The sequence below is a fragment of the Ranitomeya variabilis genome, chromosome 3 (assembly GCF_051348905.1).
Source record: "Ranitomeya variabilis isolate aRanVar5 chromosome 3, aRanVar5.hap1, whole genome shotgun sequence".
In the NCBI taxonomy this organism is placed as follows: domain Eukaryota; kingdom Metazoa; phylum Chordata; class Amphibia; order Anura; family Dendrobatidae; genus Ranitomeya; species Ranitomeya variabilis.
Genome location: NC_135234.1, coordinates 116,442,655 through 116,464,679, shown reverse-complemented (window position 1 = coordinate 116,464,679; position 22,025 = coordinate 116,442,655). Strand labels below are relative to the sequence as shown.

General features: G+C 43.9%; 1 protein-coding gene across 4 annotated transcripts in view; it reads right to left on the bottom strand.

Moving 5' to 3' along the window:
- TSPOAP1 (TSPO associated protein 1) overlaps positions 1-22,025 on the bottom strand; it is a 268,852-nt gene that overhangs the window by 233,216 nt on the left and 13,611 nt on the right. For all 4 annotated transcript variants that reach the window (XM_077294576.1, XM_077294575.1, XM_077294581.1 and 1 more), the window contains exon 2: positions 4,132-5,334. In XM_077294576.1, coding sequence (XP_077150691.1) covers positions 4,132-5,265 — 1,134 coding nt within the window. In that variant the 5' untranslated portion in view covers positions 5,266-5,334. The remainder of the gene's footprint in view (positions 1-4,131; positions 5,335-22,025) is intronic.

Below are 22,025 nucleotides of genomic sequence, written 5' to 3'. Positions count from 1 at the left end.
CCCCTCTTCCCCGCTCATCACACTGCGTCGTAAGACTGCATCCGCTGCCCACGTTGTGCTAAATTTAGCACAACGTCCGTCGGTACGTCGGGCCGACGGTTTGCGACGGCCCCGTACCGACGGAAGTGTGAAAGTAGCCTTAAAGATGGCTTGTTTCACCTGCATGGAGAGCTCCTTTGACCGCATGTTTACTTCACAGCAAAACCTTCCAAATGCAAGAACCACACCTCAAATCAACACCAGGCCTTTTATATGCTTAATTGAGAATGACATGGGTTAACCATGTGATGGCAATATTTCAATTAAAGGAGTCTATATATTCAGTAAGCTGGGCACTTTATCCCGAGCACGCTATCTGGAGGGGACCCACCCTATGTGTCTGTGACTTCATTGCTATAGGATATCTGACATCACCAAGCTATGTAGCAGTCATTTACAAAATGTGTATTTACTCCTGATGAACCTTGGTATAGAGGGGAAACGCGTCGAGTTTCATTTTTATACACATATTTTTGCGATATATTAAGCTTTTAAGGCATGGTTGCTTTGTGATATTATATGTGGGGAGAGTAGGTCTCAGGTTGTGACTTTCCTAAAATAGGGGCCTCCATCTTTTTCATTCTCAATGTGGTCTCTGTAGAATTGGTCATCATATGTACCAGTAAGATTGTTTTTTATGAGAATTGCTAATTAATTAGTATTGCACCTTAATAGCAACTACAATCCCATTCCTTTTTGCTATTAGCTTTTGTTATATCATTTTTTGCACTTTAGCATTTTTCTTTTTTTACATCCTTTAAAAGAGCGTTTTGTTAGGGTCAGTGTTGGGACAGCCGCTGAGTGGGGGCGCCACATGTCGTAAGCAATCTAGGGTGCCAACCCCCGCTGTTAGGCAGGGTCAGAACAAGGGTGATCTATATCCTCTGGCCTTTTGATAAATATACCCCCTGGCCAACAGCTCTATATGCTAAATTAAGGTATCATATTGTTAGTATATTCTTATTTTTCTACCCCTTCCCTACAGGGATTACAAGAGTAGAAGGGATAGTCGACGGTGAGCGGGGGCGCCGTTGCGCAGGAAGTAGGGTGCCAACCTCCGCTGCCAGGTAGGGTGCAAAAGAGTGATCGGTCCTTAGGGTTAGGCACCCCCTAAGGCTTTTTTCTATTATATGTTGTTTTTCTTTGGTGATGGTTTTGTGTGCAAGTTTTTAAATATAATAATTAATAAAAGGTATTTTTTAATATTTTGGATTTTTCTGTGAACAGTTTTCAGACTAGTCTTCCCAGCTAATCGAATTTACTGTGAATTTTTTTACATTGAGTTGTGACAGCTGAAGTTGGCGGCTGATAAGTTTAAGACAAGGGCAGGGAACTTGGAATAGTAGCATCACTACAGTACTGCAATAAAAAATAAATGCTGGAGTGGTGTCTAACTACTCATCTATGAAGATGGGAATAACCGGTTCAAGTAGTAATTCTGTAGTGTTCATGGATATTTCAGCTACAAGACAATTATTATGTAAAGCTATAACTGTGACTCTGTTCTGCCTATTATATGGCAATAGATTTTGTGAAATTGGCTATGTGTAAGTAATTACATAATATTTGGGATTTTTCTGTGAACAGTTTTAACAACTCAATGTAACTATGAACCAGAATGATGCTAGAACGAGTTTCTCGTAGACTTATTTAAGACCTTGTGATCGTTACCTCTGTCTTCTGGTCAGCAAGACGTTGAGATCCCAAGATGGTGGTGCAGGACTGGTATGGCACTATGAAGCTCTGAAGATGGCAGCTAGTAAGTATAATACGGGGGGCAGGAAACTTACGGTAGTTTAGTAGCAGCTCTACAGTATTGAAATAAAAAAAAAATAACCGCTGCAGTGGTGCTTTAAGCCTTTTTCCCCCACAATCACATGAGCAGTCTGGTTTTAAAAAAAAAAAAAAAAAAAAAAAAAAAAAACACATTTATACATTACTCAGTCCCCCATAATTAGACAGCATTTTAGAACAAACTACCCAATTATCCTGCAGGGGGTACTCAGCACAAAGTAAAATATTCAGCAAAATCATACTGGTGTGTAGGCTTAAACTGCTGGATCTTAATAGGAAAACCTATTGGTATGGACACCAAGAAATAAATCTGTTTTTCGGACTATAAGAAGCACTTTTTTCCTCCAAAAATGTGAGGAAAATGAGAGGTGCGTCTTATAGTCCGGATGTACTGGTCAGCTCTGGCTGTGGGGGGTGAGCAGCGGGTCACAGGAGGCTGGAGCCGGCTGCTGTGGCTAACTCCTGTGCCCGCTGCTAAAGAGAAATGAATATTCATTGCATTCCACGCCCATGGGCGTGGAGGGCAATGAATATTAACTTCTCTTTAATAGAGTCTTGGTATGATTGGCCCCCAACCCCAGTCCTGGTATGCATGGGCCCATCCTTATGATTGGCCCAATCCTTATGATTGGCCCCCACCCCCATCCTGGTATACATGGCCCCATCAGAAAACATTAAAAAAAAACAAAAAAACATTACACTTACCTTCCCGGCGCTCCCTCGCAGCGTCCTTCTCCAATACCAGGAGATGCTTTATGCTTGTAAGCAGCGCATGGCGTGGACATCAAGCGATGCTAGCAAGCCGAAAAGCAGCTGCCAGAATACTCACTGCGTGCACGCCGGGACTGTGCATGCAGAAAGCAGTGAGTATTCATTGCTCTTCAGTAGCTTGCACAATGTCAGCCGCCCGCTTCCTGCTTTTGCCGGCGGTCACGTGTGCCGCTACTTAAGAGAAATGAATATTCACCTCTCTGCACGTGAATACTCATTTCTCTTAAGCATGCACGGTTGCATGATGCGACCATACAGCCTGTCATCCCACCGCGCTCGTGCTGTCAGAACGGTGAAGGGAGTTAATTGGCTGTGAACTCAAAGGACCTATCTGACAGCACCGCAAGGAGAACTTTTTGTCACGCTCGTGGTGCCCTCAGAATGGGAATAGGAGTTCACAGGGAGACACTGAGCACAAGGTGCCTTGTGCATCGCATCATGCAATCATGCAGCCTGCCATCTTGATGTGGGACAAATGGATTAGCAGCATATCTCTGCAGAAAGGTGAGGAATATTGTTGCTTTTTAGTTTTAACTCTTTTGCAGATGACAAGGGCGTGGGTGGAATGGGCGACGTCATTAGTATGGCTCAATTAAGATTTATTAAAAAAGTCTGTTATTCTTGCAATTAAAGGACTTTATTCTGGGTGTCTGTTTTTATACAATGTGACTATGGGGTTAGTAATGGGGTCTTATTGACTCCTCTCCATTACTAACCTCAAGGCTTGATGTCACCTGACAATACAAAGGTGACATCAACTCCCCCCTCACTTGCTAATTACTGCGCATGAAACGGCGGCGCCATCTTACTGGAGAAGAAAAATTCCTCCTCCAAGATGGCGCCGCCCCCGCTTGCGCAGTAGCAGCTCTCGGATCACAGCTATGGACACTGATAGCTGCTTCTGTGCAGGCGCGGGCGGCGCCATCTTGGAGGAGGAATTTTTTTTTCTTCTCCACTAAGATGACGCTGCCGGTGCATGCGCAGTAGCAGCTATCAGATCAAAGCTATCGAAAACGACAGCTGCCAACTGCGCAGGCGCGGCGGGCGCCATTTAAATTTTTTTTCTTTTCCCTAGCTGGATGACATCAAGAAAATGTATTATTGCCGCACAAACTATGCATTTATGCTGCAGATCAGGTGCAACGGCTGGCACCTGCCTGCAGAAGCGTTTTTTGTCTCTTTCTTCAGTATGTTAGGTATTCATTATGCAAACTAGGGGGCAGGTCACTGAGGGATCAGTGACCTGTCAGCAGTCTGCATTATGAATATCTAGTCAGAGCACCACATGCACCAGCCCCGCCTTAGGGCATGAGAATTTCATTAACTACAAACTGAAAATAAAGATTACAAAACAACCACAAGATGGATTTCTTCAACCAAGGTATCATTGTAGTCAATATAACAGCGCCGACTTGACACTGTGTGTAGGTTACTATGCACAATTCTGCTGACAGGTTCCCTTTAAATTAAATTACAGAAAAATTTAGTGATGGGTTCTTTTTAAATCAATTAAAAAAAAAATCTTACCAGCAAAAGCTGCAGCCTACCAGCATTTTGTACACAGTGGCTTTGATTGGAATCAAGTGTTTCTATTGATGTCGAACAGTTAACACCTATCAATGCAGAAATGTCCTGGGAAATATTGTCGGACAGCTGATGTACTCTATTCTCAAACAAATGCCAATTTAAAGAGTCATTTCTTGCATCTAAACAAGGGACAATGTCTGATACGTCATTCTCTTGGCAATCTACGAGATTGTGTGCTTTAACTACTTCTGTCTCTGGAGTTAATTTCCATAACTTTTCAGAGGAGGGGTGTGTGGATTTATGCTCAGTCAACAAACAATCAAGCGATCTTGACCTTAACAGTGCACTTTCATGAGATTGTGGCCTCGGTCTGATATTTGGTCCCGAGAAGATGTCTTTTGGTGACCATGGTTTGGCCGTATGGCTACCAAGGGAATGGCGTCCAAATTTAATTTCCTCACAAACCAATGGCTTTGAGTTGCCTTCTAAAATAGTCAGTAAACTACCACTATTGCTGCTCAGGATATATTTAATAAAGAGGCTTTTCGCCAAGCTGAGTTCCACTTTTAGGTGCCGAATGCATGCTGCCTGGTCACCATCATACTCCCAACGAATCTTAGACAGAACATCCTGAAGTTTGCACTGGCATTCCCTGGCTGCTGGAAAGTGATGTTCATCTTTCTTAGCATGGCTAGACTTCGCTGCATAACCCTTATTCAACAACTCATCAATCAATTGCTGCTGCAGGTCTCTCGCATGTCTAATGGCTGTGTCTCTCTCTTTTTGCAGAAGTGCCTTGAGCTCTCTTAGCTCCTCATCTTTCCATCTCATCATCTGCTTTATTTCCAACTCTCTTTCACGTAAAACCGAGTCTTTTAGCTGCAGGAGCTCACGGGTTCTCTGCTGCTCAAATTTACATTTCAAATCATCCACTAGCTTCCTTTTTTCTTTTTCATATGTCTCCTTATTCCTTTTCACCTCTGATGTGCACTTTTTCTTGACTTCTTGGGTTCTTAATTTTTCACTTTCCAATTCTTTCTTTACCACTTCGAGCTCTCGTCTATATTCCTCTATTAGGGCATTTTCTGACTTCTTGGGTGAGAAACGGAAGTGGTTATTGTCTTCTTTTAACATGGTTTATCAGCATACGACAAGCAGAATTGCGCAGCATGAAGCACAATAACTTCTCAGAAGCACATATTGCTAGAAAGAGAGAAGAAAAAAAAAAAAAAAAAAAGAGTAAAATGTTATTAACAGACAGCTAACATTTCGGTAGGAAAACAGCTATTAAAAAAAGTAAAAAAATAAATAAATGTTCAAAGCAATACTAGCATTTAAATGGGTTATCCACCACCACCTCTAACTCTTGCATGGTGGAACATTGCTAATGTGGCATCTGTCAGATGCTTCCAGGTCCTGAACACACTCAGCAGGTATCATTCAATCATCTAAATCAATATGAGTGGCGCTATGGAGCACAAAGCAGTTTGTCTGCCGCAGGTGAAAACAATCACCACAAGGGATTGTAGTAGTAAAAATGAAGTAAAGAGATGATCACATAAAAATGATTACATCAGGAACCTGCGCTGGTATAACTGCCTGTCGGCAAACATCTCCTACACTGACAACCACTCTAAGATAATATACATAGAGAACTGTATTGGCAAACTGCAATGTCCAATATTGCAGATAAACAGACCAACCGGCTTTCCTGGTCAGAAAAAAAGAAAGTTCGTTCTCATCCTTACCGCAAATCCGTGGGAAGGATGTGGGCGATCCTGGATGAAGATCTGCTGTCAGAGAAAGTCCCAGGATGTCGCTTCACTGGCCGTACAGGTAACAATACATAATGTCCTTATAGGTAACACGGCAAAAGTTTCAGAGGAGAAGTCACGAACCCCCTCGGTGCGGTTAGTGCGATCGGCGCCTGCGCAGGACCTGTGAGCCGTAGTACGCAATGTGACCGCACACGTGACGGAGGGTAAGGTACGGGTGGCGATATGGACCAAAAAAGTACAACGCGTTTCGGAGACGCCTGTCTCCTTCTTCAGGTATGGTCCATACCTCCAAATAGTAGTCCTTATATAGACGCCAGCCGTACCATTAATTATTGAAACCCGAAAAGTTCTATCCCACAGTTCAAACCCTTAGGAATAAGGGTGTCTAGAGTGAAGATCCATTTGGTTTCTGATCTTGACATGGATTTGATGAAATTTCCTCCTCTCCAATGTGGGTGTACCCTTTCAATTCCCACAACCTTCATACTTTTTGCCTTTCCCTCATGTATTTCAATAAAATGCTTCGCTTTATTTATAAGAAAAGTCGTAATTTAGGTACGTATATTGCTCCCACAGTACAAAATAGATCAGTATCTATTCAAACTACCCTCTCAGAGTGTTCTAAAAGGTTTTTTTCCCTGCAAAAAATGCAATATGTGTAAAAAAACTCAAACACATAAACAAACGAAAATTGGCAATACCGAATTGGGGATTGAAGAATTTATAACGTGTTCATCTACAGGGGTGATTTACACCATTACTTGCCCCTGCAACAAAATGTACGTTGGACGTACTAAGAGACCTCTACAGGTTCGAATAAACGAACACATTCGTAATATCAATAATAAATTCCTGGGTCACCCACTCTCGTACCTTACCCTCCGTCACGTGTGCGGTCACATTGCGTACTGCGGCTCACAGGTCCTGCGCAGGCGCCGATCGCACTAACCGCACCGAGGGGGTTCGTGACTTCTCCTCTGAAACTTTTGCCGTGTTACCTATAAGGACATTATGTATTGTTACCTGTACGGCCAGTGAAGTGACATCCTGGGACTTTCTCTGACAGCAGATCTTCATCCAGTATCGCCCACATCCTTCCCACGGATTTGCGGTAAGGATGAGAACGAACTTTCTTTTTTTCTGACCAGGAAAGCCGGTTGGTCTGTTTATCTGCAATATTGGACATTGCAGTTTGCCAATACAGTTCTCTATGTATATTATCTTAGAGTGGTTGTCAGTGTAGGAGATGTTTGCCGACAGGCAGTTATACCAGCGCAGGTTCCTGATGTAATCATTTTTATGTGATCATCTCTTTACATCATTCAATCATCCCTTCAATTAGAACAGGACATAAGCAGGATACCTGCCCAAACCATTGAAGTCAGTAACAACTCATCTTGTGAAGAGGAAGGGAGAGTAGACCTTTTACAGAGCATTTAAAGATAAACTCTAAGTTTTTGTTTTAAATAAAGCTGCAACTTTAGTCTGTAAAAAAAATCTAAAATATGACCTTTTCTTTCAAGCAGTTGTGAACATATTGCACTGAAGATGTAGCAGTAGGATCCCGATGTGACACCGTTTCTGCCCCTATACTGCCTTTTTAAAGGGAACTTGTCACCAGATTCTCCCAATATAAATTGATTCCCCCAGAAGAAGGCACCCTGCTGAAACACAGGTCGAGGACCTGGCACTACACACTCAGAGGTATATTTATTAGTCACCTGTTTGCATGTCCACCATTGTTATTACTATGTGTTTTTACAATATTTGTGGTTGCCACATGCTTATATTTCCCTGCAAACATTGTCAGTATGGTTTCCATATAACCAGAGATACCATTAACTTCATGCCTCTTGATGTTGCTGTACTGCCATCCATTGGATGACTCGCATTTTTAAACTGTGTTTGATAATATCCATTTAATAAAGTTATACCTTTTCATAGTAATGGTTCTTGCTGCACATTTTTCTTATATGCTCCGTTTCCCAAAATAAAGCATGCCCACCACCTTTAAGGCATTCTGCCTAGCACAAAAAATAACTTCATATCCCCGCCTACGGTGCGATCCGATGGGCGCAGTTTGTTTGCTTCAGCGCCTCCTCTCATCCTAATCACTGTCCTCCTGCTTGCTTCATGTGGATGACGTTTCCTCCAATTGCGCTCTGGTGCAGGCGTACTTCGTTCTACCCTAAGCAAAGTACTGTAATGCACATGCGTCGGGAGAGGCCAAAGAGCCTGCAAAAGAGCACGATTGGTTGACACTATGTGGATGATGTAGGACGCTTCACCCATATGAAGAAAGCAAAAGGATGGTGATTGAAAAGAGAGCGGAGGTGCTGCAGCAAGACCAGCGACACACCTCAGACCAGACCTCACCATATGGTGGGATAAGAAAAGTTATTTTTTGTGCTATGCAGAGGGGTCCGGGGACTTACATACAGTATACTAAAATACTGTAATGAGGCATTAAAGGGAACCTGTCACTTGAATTTGGCAGGACCGGTTTTGGGTCATATGGGTGGGGTTTTCGGGTGTTTGATTCACCCTTTCCTTACCCGCTGGCTGCATGCTGGCCACGATATTGGATTGAAGTTCATTCTCTGTCCTCCGGAGTACACGCCAGCGCAAGGCAAGATTCCAAAATTTCCTGTGAAGCACCTAAAGGGTTAATAAACTTCTTGAATGTGGTTTTGAGCACCTTGGGGGGTGCAATTTTTAGAATGGTATCAATTTGGGGTATTTTTTTGTCATATAAACCCCTCAAAGTCACTTCTAATGTGATGACTGGGCTAATTTTTTTTTTTTTTAAATCTGGCCATTGTCACTTTATGTAGCAAAAACCAGGGCTGTGGAGTCGGAGCCCATTTTGATGTAGTTGGTATAAAATGGACCGACGCCGACTCCTAAAATATATAATAAATTGGGTACAGTAGTTCAATGCAGTTTGTGGGGAATATTTTTTTCATAAGAATTTGGGAAAGTTATGAAATGTCCTATAAATGTCTGTCCTATTCCTGATCTAATGTCTAGACTTTTAGCTGAGATGAATCTGTGCTGCAGTTTACATTCATGATAAGCAGTGAAGCTCCTCCTCTACAGATAAGGGGAAAAAAATAACACACACAAAGGGAAGGAAGGAATGCATTCATCTCAGAACTTCTGGAGTGAACAGGAAAGCATGATAAAGGTATGTACTTCTGCAGACAACACTGCTATGAGGGTAATATCCTTAAATTCTGTACTAATGTCCCCCATTCTGAGCCCCTTCCTGTTAAATATGTCCCTCATCCTGATATATGTCCCCCATAATGGGCTCATCCTGGTATATATGTTACCCCATCCTGGTATATACAGTATGTTCCCCCATCCTGGTATGGACATGTCCCTCATCTATTCTAGGCCCATCCTGGTATGTAGATGTCCCTCATCCTGGGACCATCCTGGTTTATATAAAAGTCTCTCATACTGGGCCCATCCTGGTATATATCACAGGTGCTTCTCACAAAATTAGAATATCAAAAAGTTAATTTATTTCAGTTCTTCAACACAAAAAGTGAAACTCATATTATATAGAGTCATTACAGACAGAGTGATTTATTTCAAGTGTTTATTTCTGTTAATGTTGATGAGTATGGCTTACAGGCAAGGAAAACCCAAAAGTCATTATCTTATTAAATTAGAATACGTTATAACACCAGCTTGAAAAATGATTTTAAAATTCGCAGTGTTGGCCTACTGAAATGTATGTTCAGCAGATGCATTCAATCCTTGGTCGGGGCTTCTTTTGCATCAATGCGGTGTGGCATGGAGGCGATCAGCCTGTGGCACTGCTGAGGTGTTATGGAAGCCCAGGTTGCTTTGATAGCAGCCTTCAGGTCGTCTGCATTGTTGGGTCTGGTGTCTCATCTTCCTCGTGACAATACCCCATAGATTCTCTATGGGGTAAAGGTCAGGCGACTTTGCTGGCCAATCAAGAACAGTGATACTGTTTTTAAACCAGGTATTGGTACTTTTGGCAGTGTGGACAGGTGCCAAGTCCTGCTGTAGACTGAAATTTCCATCTTCAAAAAGCTTGTCGGCATAGGGAACAACTTGGACCACTGAGCAACAGTCCAGTTCTTTTTCTCCTTGGCCCAGGTAAGACGCTTCTGGCATTGTCTATTGGTCATCATGAGTGGCTTGATACAAGGAATGCGACACTTGTAGCCCATGTTCTGCATACGTCTGTGTGCGGTGGCTCTTGAAGCAATATCTCCAGCAGCAGTCCACTCCTTGTCAATCTCCCCCAGATTTTTGAATGGCCTTTTCTTAAATCCTTTTAAGGCTGCTTGTGCACCTTTTTCTACCACTTTTTCCTTCCACTCAAGTTTCCATTAAAGGGAATGTCACCTTTTTTATAAGCTGCGGCCATTAAAGGCTTATCTACAGCATTCTGTAATGCTGTAGATAAGCCCCTGATGTAATCTGAAAGATAAAAACAATTTAGATTATACTCACCTGGGGCGGCGGTCCGCTCCGATGGGCGTCGCGGTCTAGCGCCTCCCATCTTCATGAGATGACGTCCTCTTCCTTGCTTCCTGTCGCGGCTCCTGCGCTGGCGTACTTTATCTGCCCTGTTGAGGGCAGAGCAAAGTACTGCAGTGCGCAGGTGCCGGGACAGGTCCGAGAAGCCCAGCGCCTGCGCACTGCAGTACTTTGCGCTGCCCTCAACAGGGCAGATAAAGTACGCCTGCACAGGAGCCACGACAGGAAGCAAGGAAGATGACATCATCGCATGAAGATGGGAGGCGCCGGACCTGGACCGCGACGCCCATCGGACCGGACCGCCCCCCCAGGTGAGCATAATCTAACTTGTTTTTCAGGTTACATAGGGGGCTTATCTACAGCATTATAGAATGCTGTAGATAAGCTCTTAATGGCGGTGGCCGCAGCTTATATACGAAAAAGTAGGTGACAGATTCCCTTTAATATGCTTGGATAAAGCACTCAGTGATTAGCCAGCTTCTTTAGCAATGACCTTTTGTGGCTTACCCTCATTGTGGAGTTTGTCAATGACTGTCTTCTGTACATCTGTCAAGTCAGCAGTCTTGCCCATGATTGTGGAGCCTACTGAAACAGACTAAAGGTACCTTCACACGAAACGACATCGCTAGCGATCCGTGACGTTGCAGCGTCCTGGCTAGCGATATCGTTTCGGTTGACACGCAGCAGCGATCAGGATCCTGCTGTGATGTCGCTGGTCGCTGAATAAAGTCCAGAACTTTATTTGGTCGTCCGATCGCTGTGTATCGTTGTGTTTGAAAGCAAAAGCAACGATACCCAGCGATGTTTTACACTGGTAACCAGGGTAAACATCGGGTTACCAAGCGCAGGGCCGCGCTTAGTAACCCGATGTTTACCCTGGTTACCAGCGTAAAAGTAAAAAAAACAAACAGCACATACTTACATGCGTCCCCCAGCGTCTGCTTCCTGACACTTACTGAGCGCCGGCCCTAAAGTGAAAGTGAAAGCCCGCTGTGCTGTTAGGGCCGGAGCTCAGTCAGTGTCAGGAAGCAGACGCTGGGGGACGCATGTAAGTATGTGCTGTTTGTTTTTTTTACTTTTACGCTGGTAACCAGGGTAAACATCGGGTTACTAAGCGCGGCCCTGCACTTAGCAACCCGATGTTTACCCTGGTTACCCGGGGACCTCGGCATCGTTGGTCGCTGGAGAGCGGTCTGTGTGACAGCTCTCCAGCGATCAAACAGCGACGCTGCAGCGATCGGCATCGTTGTCGCTATCGCTGCAGCGTCGCTTCGTGTGAAGGTACCTTAAGGGACCTTTTTAAATGCTTATGAAGCCTTTGAAGGTGTTTTTTGTTAATTATTCTAATTTACTGAGATAAGGACTTTTGGGTTTTCATTGGCTGTAAGCCATAATCATCAACATTAACAGAAATTAAACACATGAAAAGATCACTGTTTGTATTGACTTTAGATAATATATGAGTTCCACTTTTTGCATTGAAGAACTGAAAAAAATTAACTTTTTGATGATATTCTAATATTGTGAGAAGCACCTGTATGTCACTCATCCTGGCATATATATGTCCCTCATCATGGGCCCATGCTGGTACAGTGGGTATGGAAAGTATTCATAACCCTTTAATCCCTTACTGAAATCGCGATCCACCCGCGGCTATTAACCAGTTAAATGCCGCTGTCAGACTGACAGCGGCATTTAAATCGTGCTTCCCGCCATCGAGCTGGAAATACGCACACGGGTCTCCGATGTGTTGGCATGACAACCTGAGGTCTCTTGTCATTGCCGGATTGCTGTGAGCGCCACCCGGTAGTCGGCACTCATAGCAAGTCACTAAATCTGCTATAGGCCGAGGTCACACTTCCGTGTGCAATGCGAAAAACTCGCACAAGTTTCTCGCATCAATACCCGGCACCGCTGCCGGTCCTCGGGATCGGAGCATGCGGCTGCATGTATTTCTAAGCAGCTGAACGCTACGGTCCCGAGTGCCAGCGGCAGTGCCGGGTATTGATGCGAGAGACTCTGCGAATTTCTCGCATTGCACATGCAAGTGTGACCCAGCCATATAGAGGCGATCTGAATATCGCCTCTATGTAGCAGAGCCGATCGGGCTATGGCAACTTCTAGTCTCCTATGGAGACTATTGAAGCATGCCAAAAGTAAAAAAAGGTTTTTAAAAATATATATATAAAAAAAATATATATATAAAAGTTCAAATCACCCCCCTTTCACCCCATTCAAAATAAAACAAAAATAAAATCAAACCTACACATATTTTGTATTGCCGCATTCAGACTTGCCCGATCAATAAATAAAAAAGGATTAACCTGATCGCTTAATGGCGTGTCAAGAAAAAAAGTAAAAACACCAAAATTACGTTTTTTTGGTGGCCGCAACGTTGCATTAAAATGCAATAACAGGCAATTAGAAGATCGTATCTGCATCAAAATGGTATCATTCAAAAAGTAGGTCGCGTGCAAAAGCCCTTACCCAACCGGAGACCACGAAAAGTGGAGATGCTACAGATATTGGAAAACGGCGCAATTGTTTTTTTGTTTTTTTTTTAAGTTTGGAATTTTATTTTTACCACTTAGATAAAAAAGAACCTAGACATGTTTGGTGTCTATGAACTCGTAATGACCTGGAGAATAAGAATGGCAAGTCTGTTTTAGCATTTAGTGAACCTAGTAAAAAAAAGTGAGGCAAAAAACAAGTGTGGGATTGCATTTTTTTTGCAACATCACCTCACATGGATTTTTTTTGCCGCAAAAAACAAGCCCTCACATGGCCATATTGACGGAAAAATAAAAGTTATGGCTCTGGGAAGAAAGGGAGGAAAATAAAAAAACTGACAAAACTGGGTGTTAAGGGGTTAAAATTTTCACTTTCATCGCAACCATTTGGTAAATTCAAACAAGTTCATTTTTTCTCATTAATGTACACTCTGCTCCTCATCTTGACTGAAAAAAAAAATAAATGTAGAAATTTTTGCAAATTAATAAAGAAAAACTGAAATATCACATGGTCATAAGTATTCAGACAGACCCTTTGCTCAGTATTGAGTAGAAGCACCCTTTTAAGCTAGTACAGCCATGAATCTTCTTGGGAATGATGTAACAAATTTTTCACACCTGGATTTGGGGATCCTCTGCCATTCTTCCTTGCAGATCCTCTCCAGTTCCGTCAGGTTGGATGGTGAACGTTGGTGGACAGCCATTTTCCGGTCTCTCTAGAGATGCTCAATTGGGTTGAGGTCAGGGCTCTGGCTGGGCCAGTCAAGAATAGTCACAGAGTTGTTCTGAAGCCACTCCTTTTGTTATTTTAGCTGTGTGCTTAGGGTCATTGTCTTGTTGGAAGGTAAACCTTCTGCCAAGACTGAGATCCAGAGCACTCTGGAAGAGGTTTTCATCCAGGAAATCTCTGTACTTGGCAGCATTCATGTTTCTTTTCATTACCTCCACTTCACCCTCACTCCTCGTCCTGGTAACAGACATGGTGGAAGAGTGGGCCTTCTCCTTTCTTCCAACTGTTCCTTTAACTCAATTCCACCTCTACCCTCCCCTCTTTTGAAATCCACTCTGTCCGCATCTACTCTCCCTGCAGCCACCAAATGGCCTTCATATACCGACCTCTGGGCTCGAACACTGCCTTTATTGACCAATTCTCCACCTGGCTCCTTCACTTTCTGTCTGCTGACATTCCCACCATCATTATGGGTGACTTCAACATCCCCATTCACACCTACCAGTCAGCCGCCTTCAAACTCCTGTCCCTTACTTCATCTTTTGGACTTACTCAGTGGTCCTCCTCAGCCACAAACACAGACGGACACACATTAGACCTGGTCTTCACCCGTTTCTGCTCCCTATCTAACTTCACAACCTCCCCTCTCCCTCTATCTGACCACCATCTACTCACTTTCTTATCACTGTCCTCCACACCTGTCACCCATGTTCAGCAACATATAAACATAGAAAAAGACATGTTATAACGGAGATCACCAGAACAATAATTCAATACAAAATATAGATCTTATTAGAGTATGCAGAACAATCCAAACATTAAAAACATTTAAAAAGCAAGAAGTTGCCCACAAAACCGGGGAAATACCATCCCACAGACCAAAAGATGGTTTTTGGCACCTGATAGGAGAGAACTAGATAATCAACAATATTTTGTCTTTCTCAGTGGAAAGATGAACAAGCACAAAACACATCACAAATCGTGTAATAAAACACACTTCTGACAAGAAGTAAATAATCGAATTAAGTTGCTTGTATATTGAATGAGCCCTGGCTACTTGATAAGTTATTTTTATAACAAATGAATAACCTCCAACAAAGAAAGTGTACATTTCAAAAGATGTCAATGGAACGGATACATCTGAAAAGCCGGATTACTTACCGGTAATGCTCTTTTAATAAGTCCACGACAGCACCCACATGAGGGGATCTGCCCATAGGAACAGGAAACCTACAGAATAAAAGGAAGCGGTCCACCTCTCCTCCTCAGTTTAGTTTTCAGAGTACGAGAGGTACCGCAATGTTTTAGTTCAATTCATATCAGATAATGTCAATGCCTTAAATACTCTATACAGCAATCTACTTGTTAGTTTAAAAGGAAGATACCGTGTATGACTAGGGAGGGTAGTGAATGGGTGCTGTCGTGGACTCATTAAAGGGAACCTGTCACCTGAATTTGGCGGGACTGGTTTTGGGTCATATGGGCGGGGTTTTCGGGTGTTTGATTCACCCTTTCCTTACCCGCTGGCTGCATGCTGGCTGCAATATTGGATTGAAGTTCATTCTCTGTCCTCTGGAGTACACGCCAGCGCAAGGCAATATTGCCTTGCGCAGGCGTGTACTCCGGAGGACAGAGAATGAACTTCAATCCAATATTGCAGCCAGCGGGTAAGGAAAGGGTGAATCAAATACCCAAAAACCCCGCCCATATGACCCAAAACCGGTCCCGCCAAATTCAGGTGACAGGTTCCCTTTAAAAGAGCATTACCGGTAAGTAATCAGGCTTTTTACCCTTCGCCACGACAGCACCCACATGAGAGACTTTCAGAGAACCGTCAGACGGGTGGGATTACTGTGCTAAGGATATCTCTACCAAAAGCCAAGTCGGAAGACGTGGATAGATAGAGTCTATAATGGTTGTAAAAAGTGGATGGTGTCACCCAGGTTGCGGCCTTACATATTAAATCAATTGGCACGTCTGCTTTCTCCGCCCAGGAGGATGAAATGGCTCATGCAGAATGTGCTTTTATGCCCTCCGGAGGAACTTCGCCTTTTGACGAATAAGCCAAGCAGATAGCTTCTCTGATCCTCCGGGATAATGTGGCTTTTGTGACCCTATGTCCTTTCCTTTGGCCCTGAAAGGAGACAAACAGAGCCCTACTCTGCCTCCAGGCCTGAGATCTTTTTACATAGGTCAAGATGGATCTTTTAACATCTAGAGTATGGGACTTTTGTTGTTCTGGAGTTACTGGAGCCTCAAAGAAGGAAGGGAGAAATATTTCTTGTGACCTATGATAGCTAGACGCCATTTTAGGAAGGTATGAGGGGTCTGGTTTAAGGATTACCCGATCTTGAAATACTAACAAGAAGGGTGGGCCTACAGAGAGGGCCTGGATATCGCTGACCCTTATGGCCGATGTTAATGCTACTAATAGAGCTACCTTATATGTCAAGATATTTAAGGGGATAGAATTCAGCGGTTCAAATGGGGCATTAGTTAAGGCATCAAGGACTAGGTTCAAGTCCCATGGTGGTAAACACGGAATGTGGACCGGATTATTTCGCTCACATGCCCTAATGAATCTGGCGACCCATCTGTCTACTGCTATATTGCACCCATACAGGGCCCCTAAGACTGAAACCTGTACTCTTAAGGTGTTCACTGATAACCCCAGTTCTCAACCTTTCTGTAAAAATTCTAGGATGGCCATGATTGGAGCTTGTCTAACAAAAGGTTCTGTATGAAAATGTAAGAATTTGTTCCATACTCTGCTGTATATTAGTGTAGTAGATTTTTTCCTACTCAATAAGAGTGTTTACAAGGTCCTCCGAGAAGCCTCTTGAGCTTAATAGCTGCCTCTCAAATTCCACACCGTCAAGTGTAGTCCTTTCACTTAAGGGTGGAGGAATGGTCCTTGAGATAGCAGTTTCGGGCCTGATGGAAGAATCCAAGGGTCGCATAGTGACATGACTTGGACACAAGAGAACCACGGTCTCTTCGGCCAAAAGGGTGCAATAAGGATCACCCTTGCTTTTTCCCCTGATCTTCCTGAGCACCAGTGGAATTAGAGCCATCAGAGCAAAGGCATACACTAGGTCGAACTTCCAGGGATGCTGAAGTGAGTCCAACATGTCTGGATGGTCTATTTGTTCAGGGAAGTTAACCTTTTTAACATGTTCTCTGCCTTACGGTCTAGAGGGTCCGGTAAGACCCCAGAATCTTCCACTGGCAGCACGGACTGTTTTGATGTGGATGCTACCGCGGCATCCACCTTGGGAACCTTAGACCCGGAACTTAGTTCTTCATCACTAAAAGGGTAGCGCCTCTTAGAGGATGATGGTAAAAAACCTTGCAGGTTCTGCTTATCCCATTCCTTCTTAATCAATTCTTTTATGGTTGAGATCACTGGAAAGGTTCTACGTTTTTTCTTGGCCAACCCAGCAAACATTATGTCCTGTGTGGATTTAGATCCTTTTGTATCAGGGCATCCCATCGTATTCCTGACAGATTTAACTAAATTATCAATGCTACCATCTGGGAGGCAAAGACAACCTTCATTTTCAGATGAACTTGATTGAGACCTTGGAGTGTCCGAGGATTTTTCCTGCATGTCCTCTGAATCTGAGCCTACTGGTGAGAGAGATCTACTAGGAAGATGTGCACTTGAACTACTGGTGTGCCCCAAAGCCTGCATTTCTTTCCGGATTATGGCTCTTACATCCGTTGGTGTCACTACCCTTTCTTCCTGTAAGGTTAGACTGATGCAGTTGGGGCATAATCTTTTAATATATGAATCCGGGACGAGATGAGTGCATAGAGCACATTCTTTATGTTTGGACTTGTGTGTCCGTTTCTTATTCTAAAAGAAGAGGGGAACATAGGGGGAATAGATCAGCATATAGGAAGAGGATTTTAACACTCACCCAGTGAAGCTGAAAAGGTACCGCTTCTGGAGGTGGAGTCTTAGGCCTGCCTGTGGATCGCTGTCCTGTAGGGCGACCACTGCTTTTTGTGCTGCTTTTAGCGCTTCCCTCCTTGCTGGGAGGACACTGCACTGCCGTAGGTAGGCGCACTTCATCGGACGGTGAAGCCATGCTGATACACAGCGCCACCATCTTTTTAAAATTGGCACCGCATCTCCTGCCTCCCCAGAAGTAATCCGACTACTTCCAGGTTAGACGCGCCGCTCTCCTCACCGCGCGGCAGCCGCTGCAAGCTTTGAAAAAGCAGGCCGCTGCAGCACGTGCGTCCTCATGGAACCGCGCAGCCCACCCCGGACCCTGGATCGGTGGACAGACGAGGGGGAAGGCTGCAAGCAGGGGCTCTCCCGTTGCTGCATCTGGTACCGCAGCCCCTGCTGTTCTCTCGGATACCACACGGGAGGATGCTTTTGTTTCAGGAATCCTCTTCATGCAGGTAACTTGGGATTACTATAGGAACAGGAAACCTAAACTGAGGAAAGGAGGACCGCCTCCTTTTATTCTGTAGGCTTCCTGTTCCTATAGGCGGATCCCCTCTCTCATGTGGGTGCCGTCTTGGCGAAGGGTAAAATACCCAATACTGTGATGGAGTGCAATTGTTAACCATAATGACAGGGTCCTTGCATCATAACCAAAAAAAGGACCCATTACCCCAAAACCAGTCCCCTTATCTTCAAAAGGTGTTATATCAGAAGGGAAAAGAATGAGTAAAAAAGAGGGTACATGAAAGGAGGTAAGGGATAAGGAGTCTTAATAGACAACATAGAAGTCAGAGTCTCTGCTCTAAGCACAGTATCACAATAGAGCACCATACTTATTGAGCGTAGCCAGGTGAGGAAATCAGTCCGCGGGGACTGTTTTTGGGGTGATGCAAGGACCCTGTCATTATGGTTATCAATTGCACTTCATCACAGTATTGGGTATTTCAGATGTACTGAATCTGTTCCATTTACATCTTTCGAGATGTACACTTTCTTTGTTGGAGGTTATTCATTTGTTATACAAATAACAACTTATCAAGTAGCCAGGGCTCATTCAATATACAAGCACTTTAATTCGATTTACTTCTTGTCATAAGTGTGTTTTATTACACGATTTGTGATATGTTTTGTGCTTGTTCATCTTTCCACTGAGAAAGAAAATATTGTTGATTATCTAGTTCTCTCCTATCAGGTGCCAAAACCATCTTTTTGGTCTGTGGGTTGGTAATTCCCCAGTTTTGTGGCCAACTTCTTGCTTTTTAAATGTTTTTAATGTTTGGATTGTTCTTCATACTCTAATAAAATCTATATTTTGTATTGAATTATTGTTCTGGTAATCTCCATTATAACATGTCTTTTTCTATGTTTATATGTCAGTGGTTTTTCATGTTTTGGTAGATCCCAGATTTCGTGATGTACGTATTTGTGGTGGTGCCCTCCAATTGGTTGTATATTTTGCCATGTCCAGCAACCCCCGCAGAAACCTTGCACATCTAGTCCCTCGCACACTCTGACTATTCATGCAGTGTCCTCCATAGCTTCACTCCACGACACAGACACTATTTTCTACAATGCCACTCTGGGATCAGCCATCGACTCGGTCACCCCTGTCATGCATAGCAGAGTGTGACGAATCAATAGACAACCATGGAACAATAACATCACTAAAAGGCTTCGGCAAGTTTCCAGAATTGAAGAACGGCGTTGGAAGAAAATGCAAGAGGATTTCACTGCACTCAAACAAGCAACACTCACATTCAAATCAGCTCTTACCTCTGCTAAACAGGCCTATTTGACATCCTTTGTATCTTCTTTATCCCACAACCCCAAACAGTTGTTGAACACCTTTAACTCCCTCCTCCGCGCACCACTGCCCCCCTCCAACCTCCCTCATCTCTGCTGAGGATTTTGCCACGCACTTCAAAAATAAGATAGACCAAATAAGGCAAGTCTTTGTTGTCCGACCATAACCCATTTGTATGCCAGACCAATGCCCTAACCCCATAACTTCCCTTTCCAAAATCACTCAAGGACAGCTTGCTCATCTTCTCTCCAAATCACACCTCACCACTGGTGCACTTGACCCCATCCCATCTCCTCCTCAACCTCACCACACTAATCCCATCCCTAACCCATCTCTTCAATCACTAACTTCTGGTACCTTCCCCTCTGCTTTCAAACATGCCACAATCACACCTATCCTCAAAAAGCCTTCCGTTGACCTGAGCCCTATTGTCCAGCTACCGCCCCATATCTTTGCTCCCATTTGCTTCCAAGCTACTTGAGCAGCACATACACGCTGAACTTTCCTCTCACCTTGCATCTAACTCGGTCTTCGACAACCTACAATCTGGCTTCCGTCCCCACCATTCCACTGAGACTGCCCTGACCAAACTTACGAACGACTTACTTGCAGCCAAAGCTAACAGACAATTCTCTATACTCCTCTTCTTCTTCTAGACCTGTCCTCTGCCTTCGACACAGTTGACCACTGCCTCCTACTACATATCCTCTCTTCCTTTGGTGTCAAAGACCTCGCCCTATCCCGGATCTCCTCAAACCTCATCAACCGCACATTTAGCGTTTCCTACTCCCATACTACCTCTTCATCTCGTCCCCTCTCTGTTGGTGTCCCTCAAGGCTCTGTCCCAGGACCTCTTCTCTTCTCAATCTATACCCTCTTGGCCTGGGACAACTCAAAGTCCTATTGCTTCCAGTACCATCTATATGCTGATGACACTCAGATCTACCTCTCTGGCCTGGATGTCACCTCTCTGCTCTCCAGAATCCCAGAGTGTCTATCAGCTATATCCTCTTCCTTCTCCTCTCGCTTCCTCAAACTCAATGTGGACAAAACCGAACTAATTATCTTTCCTCCATCTCGCACACCTTCCCTACCTGATCTATCACAATAAATGAATTCCCACTTTCCCCCATCCCGGTAATCCGTTGCCTCCGAGTAACCTTTGACTCTGCCCTGTCCTTTAAACCGCACATCCAAGCTCTCGCCACCTCCTGTCGCCTCCAAATCAAAAACATTTCCAGAATCCGTCCTTTCCTCAACCCTCACTCTACCAAAATGCTTGTGCATGCCCTAATCATCTCTCGCCTCGACTACTGCAACATCCTCCTTTGTGGCCTACCCTCTAACATTCTCGCACCCCTCCAGTCCGTCCTTAACTCTGCTGCTAATTAATCTCTCTCCTCGCTACACTCCTGCCTCCCCTCTTTGCAAATCCCTTCACTGGCTACCCAATTTCCCAGAGTATCTGGTTTAAACTATTAACACTGACCTACAAAGCTATCCATAACCTTTCTCCTCTGTATATTTCCGAACTAATCTCTCAATATCTTCCCTCACGTAATCTCCGATCCTCCCAAGACCTCCTTCTCTCCTCCATGCTTATTCGCTCCTCACCCAATCGCCTCCAAGACTCCTCCCAAATATCCCCCATCATCTGGAATATTGTGCCCCAACACGTCCGGTTATCCACCACATATGGATCCTTCAAACAGAACCTGAAAACCCATCTCTTCAAAGAAGCTTACAACCTGTAATGATCACACGACCACCTCAACACCATTGGAGCTACTGCAACCCCCGACCTACTGTCTCCTTCCCCACAATCCTATAGAATGTAAGTCCGCAAGGGCAGGGTCATCTCCCCTCTGTATCAGTCTGTCATTGTTAGTTAGTTTTGTTTACTGTAAGTGATATTTGAATTTTGATGTAACCCCGACTCATGTACAGCACCATGGAATTAATAGTGCTATATAAATAATAATAATGACAACCAGTCGTCCTTTCCCTGCAGCTGAAAAACACCCCAATAGCATGACGCTGCTAGGAAGACTTCTGGAGGTTCCAAACTTCTTCCATTTAAGGAGGCCACTGTGCGCTCTTAGGAACCTTGAGTACTGCAGAAGTTCTGTTGTAACTTTGGCAAGATCTGTGCCTTGCCACAATTCTGTCTCTGAGCTCCTTGGCCAGTTCCTTTGACCTCATGATTCTCATTTGGTATGACATGCCCTGTGAGCTGTAAAGTTTTATATAGACAGGTTTGTGCCTTTCCAAATCAAGTTCTATCAGTTTAGTTACACACAGCTGGGCTCCAATAAAGGAGTAGAACCATCTCAAGGAGGATCACAAGGAAATGGACAGCATGAGATTAAATATGAGTGTCTGAGCAAAAAGTCTGAATACTTAAGACCATGTGATATTTCAGGGTTTTTTTAAATTAAATTTGCAAAAAGTTTTTTTCAGTCAAGATGGGGTGCAGAGTGTACATGAATGTGAAATGAACTTTTTTGAATTTACCAAATGGCTCCAATGTAACAGTGAAAAATTTAAAGGGGTATGAATACTTTCCATACCCACTGTATATACAAGT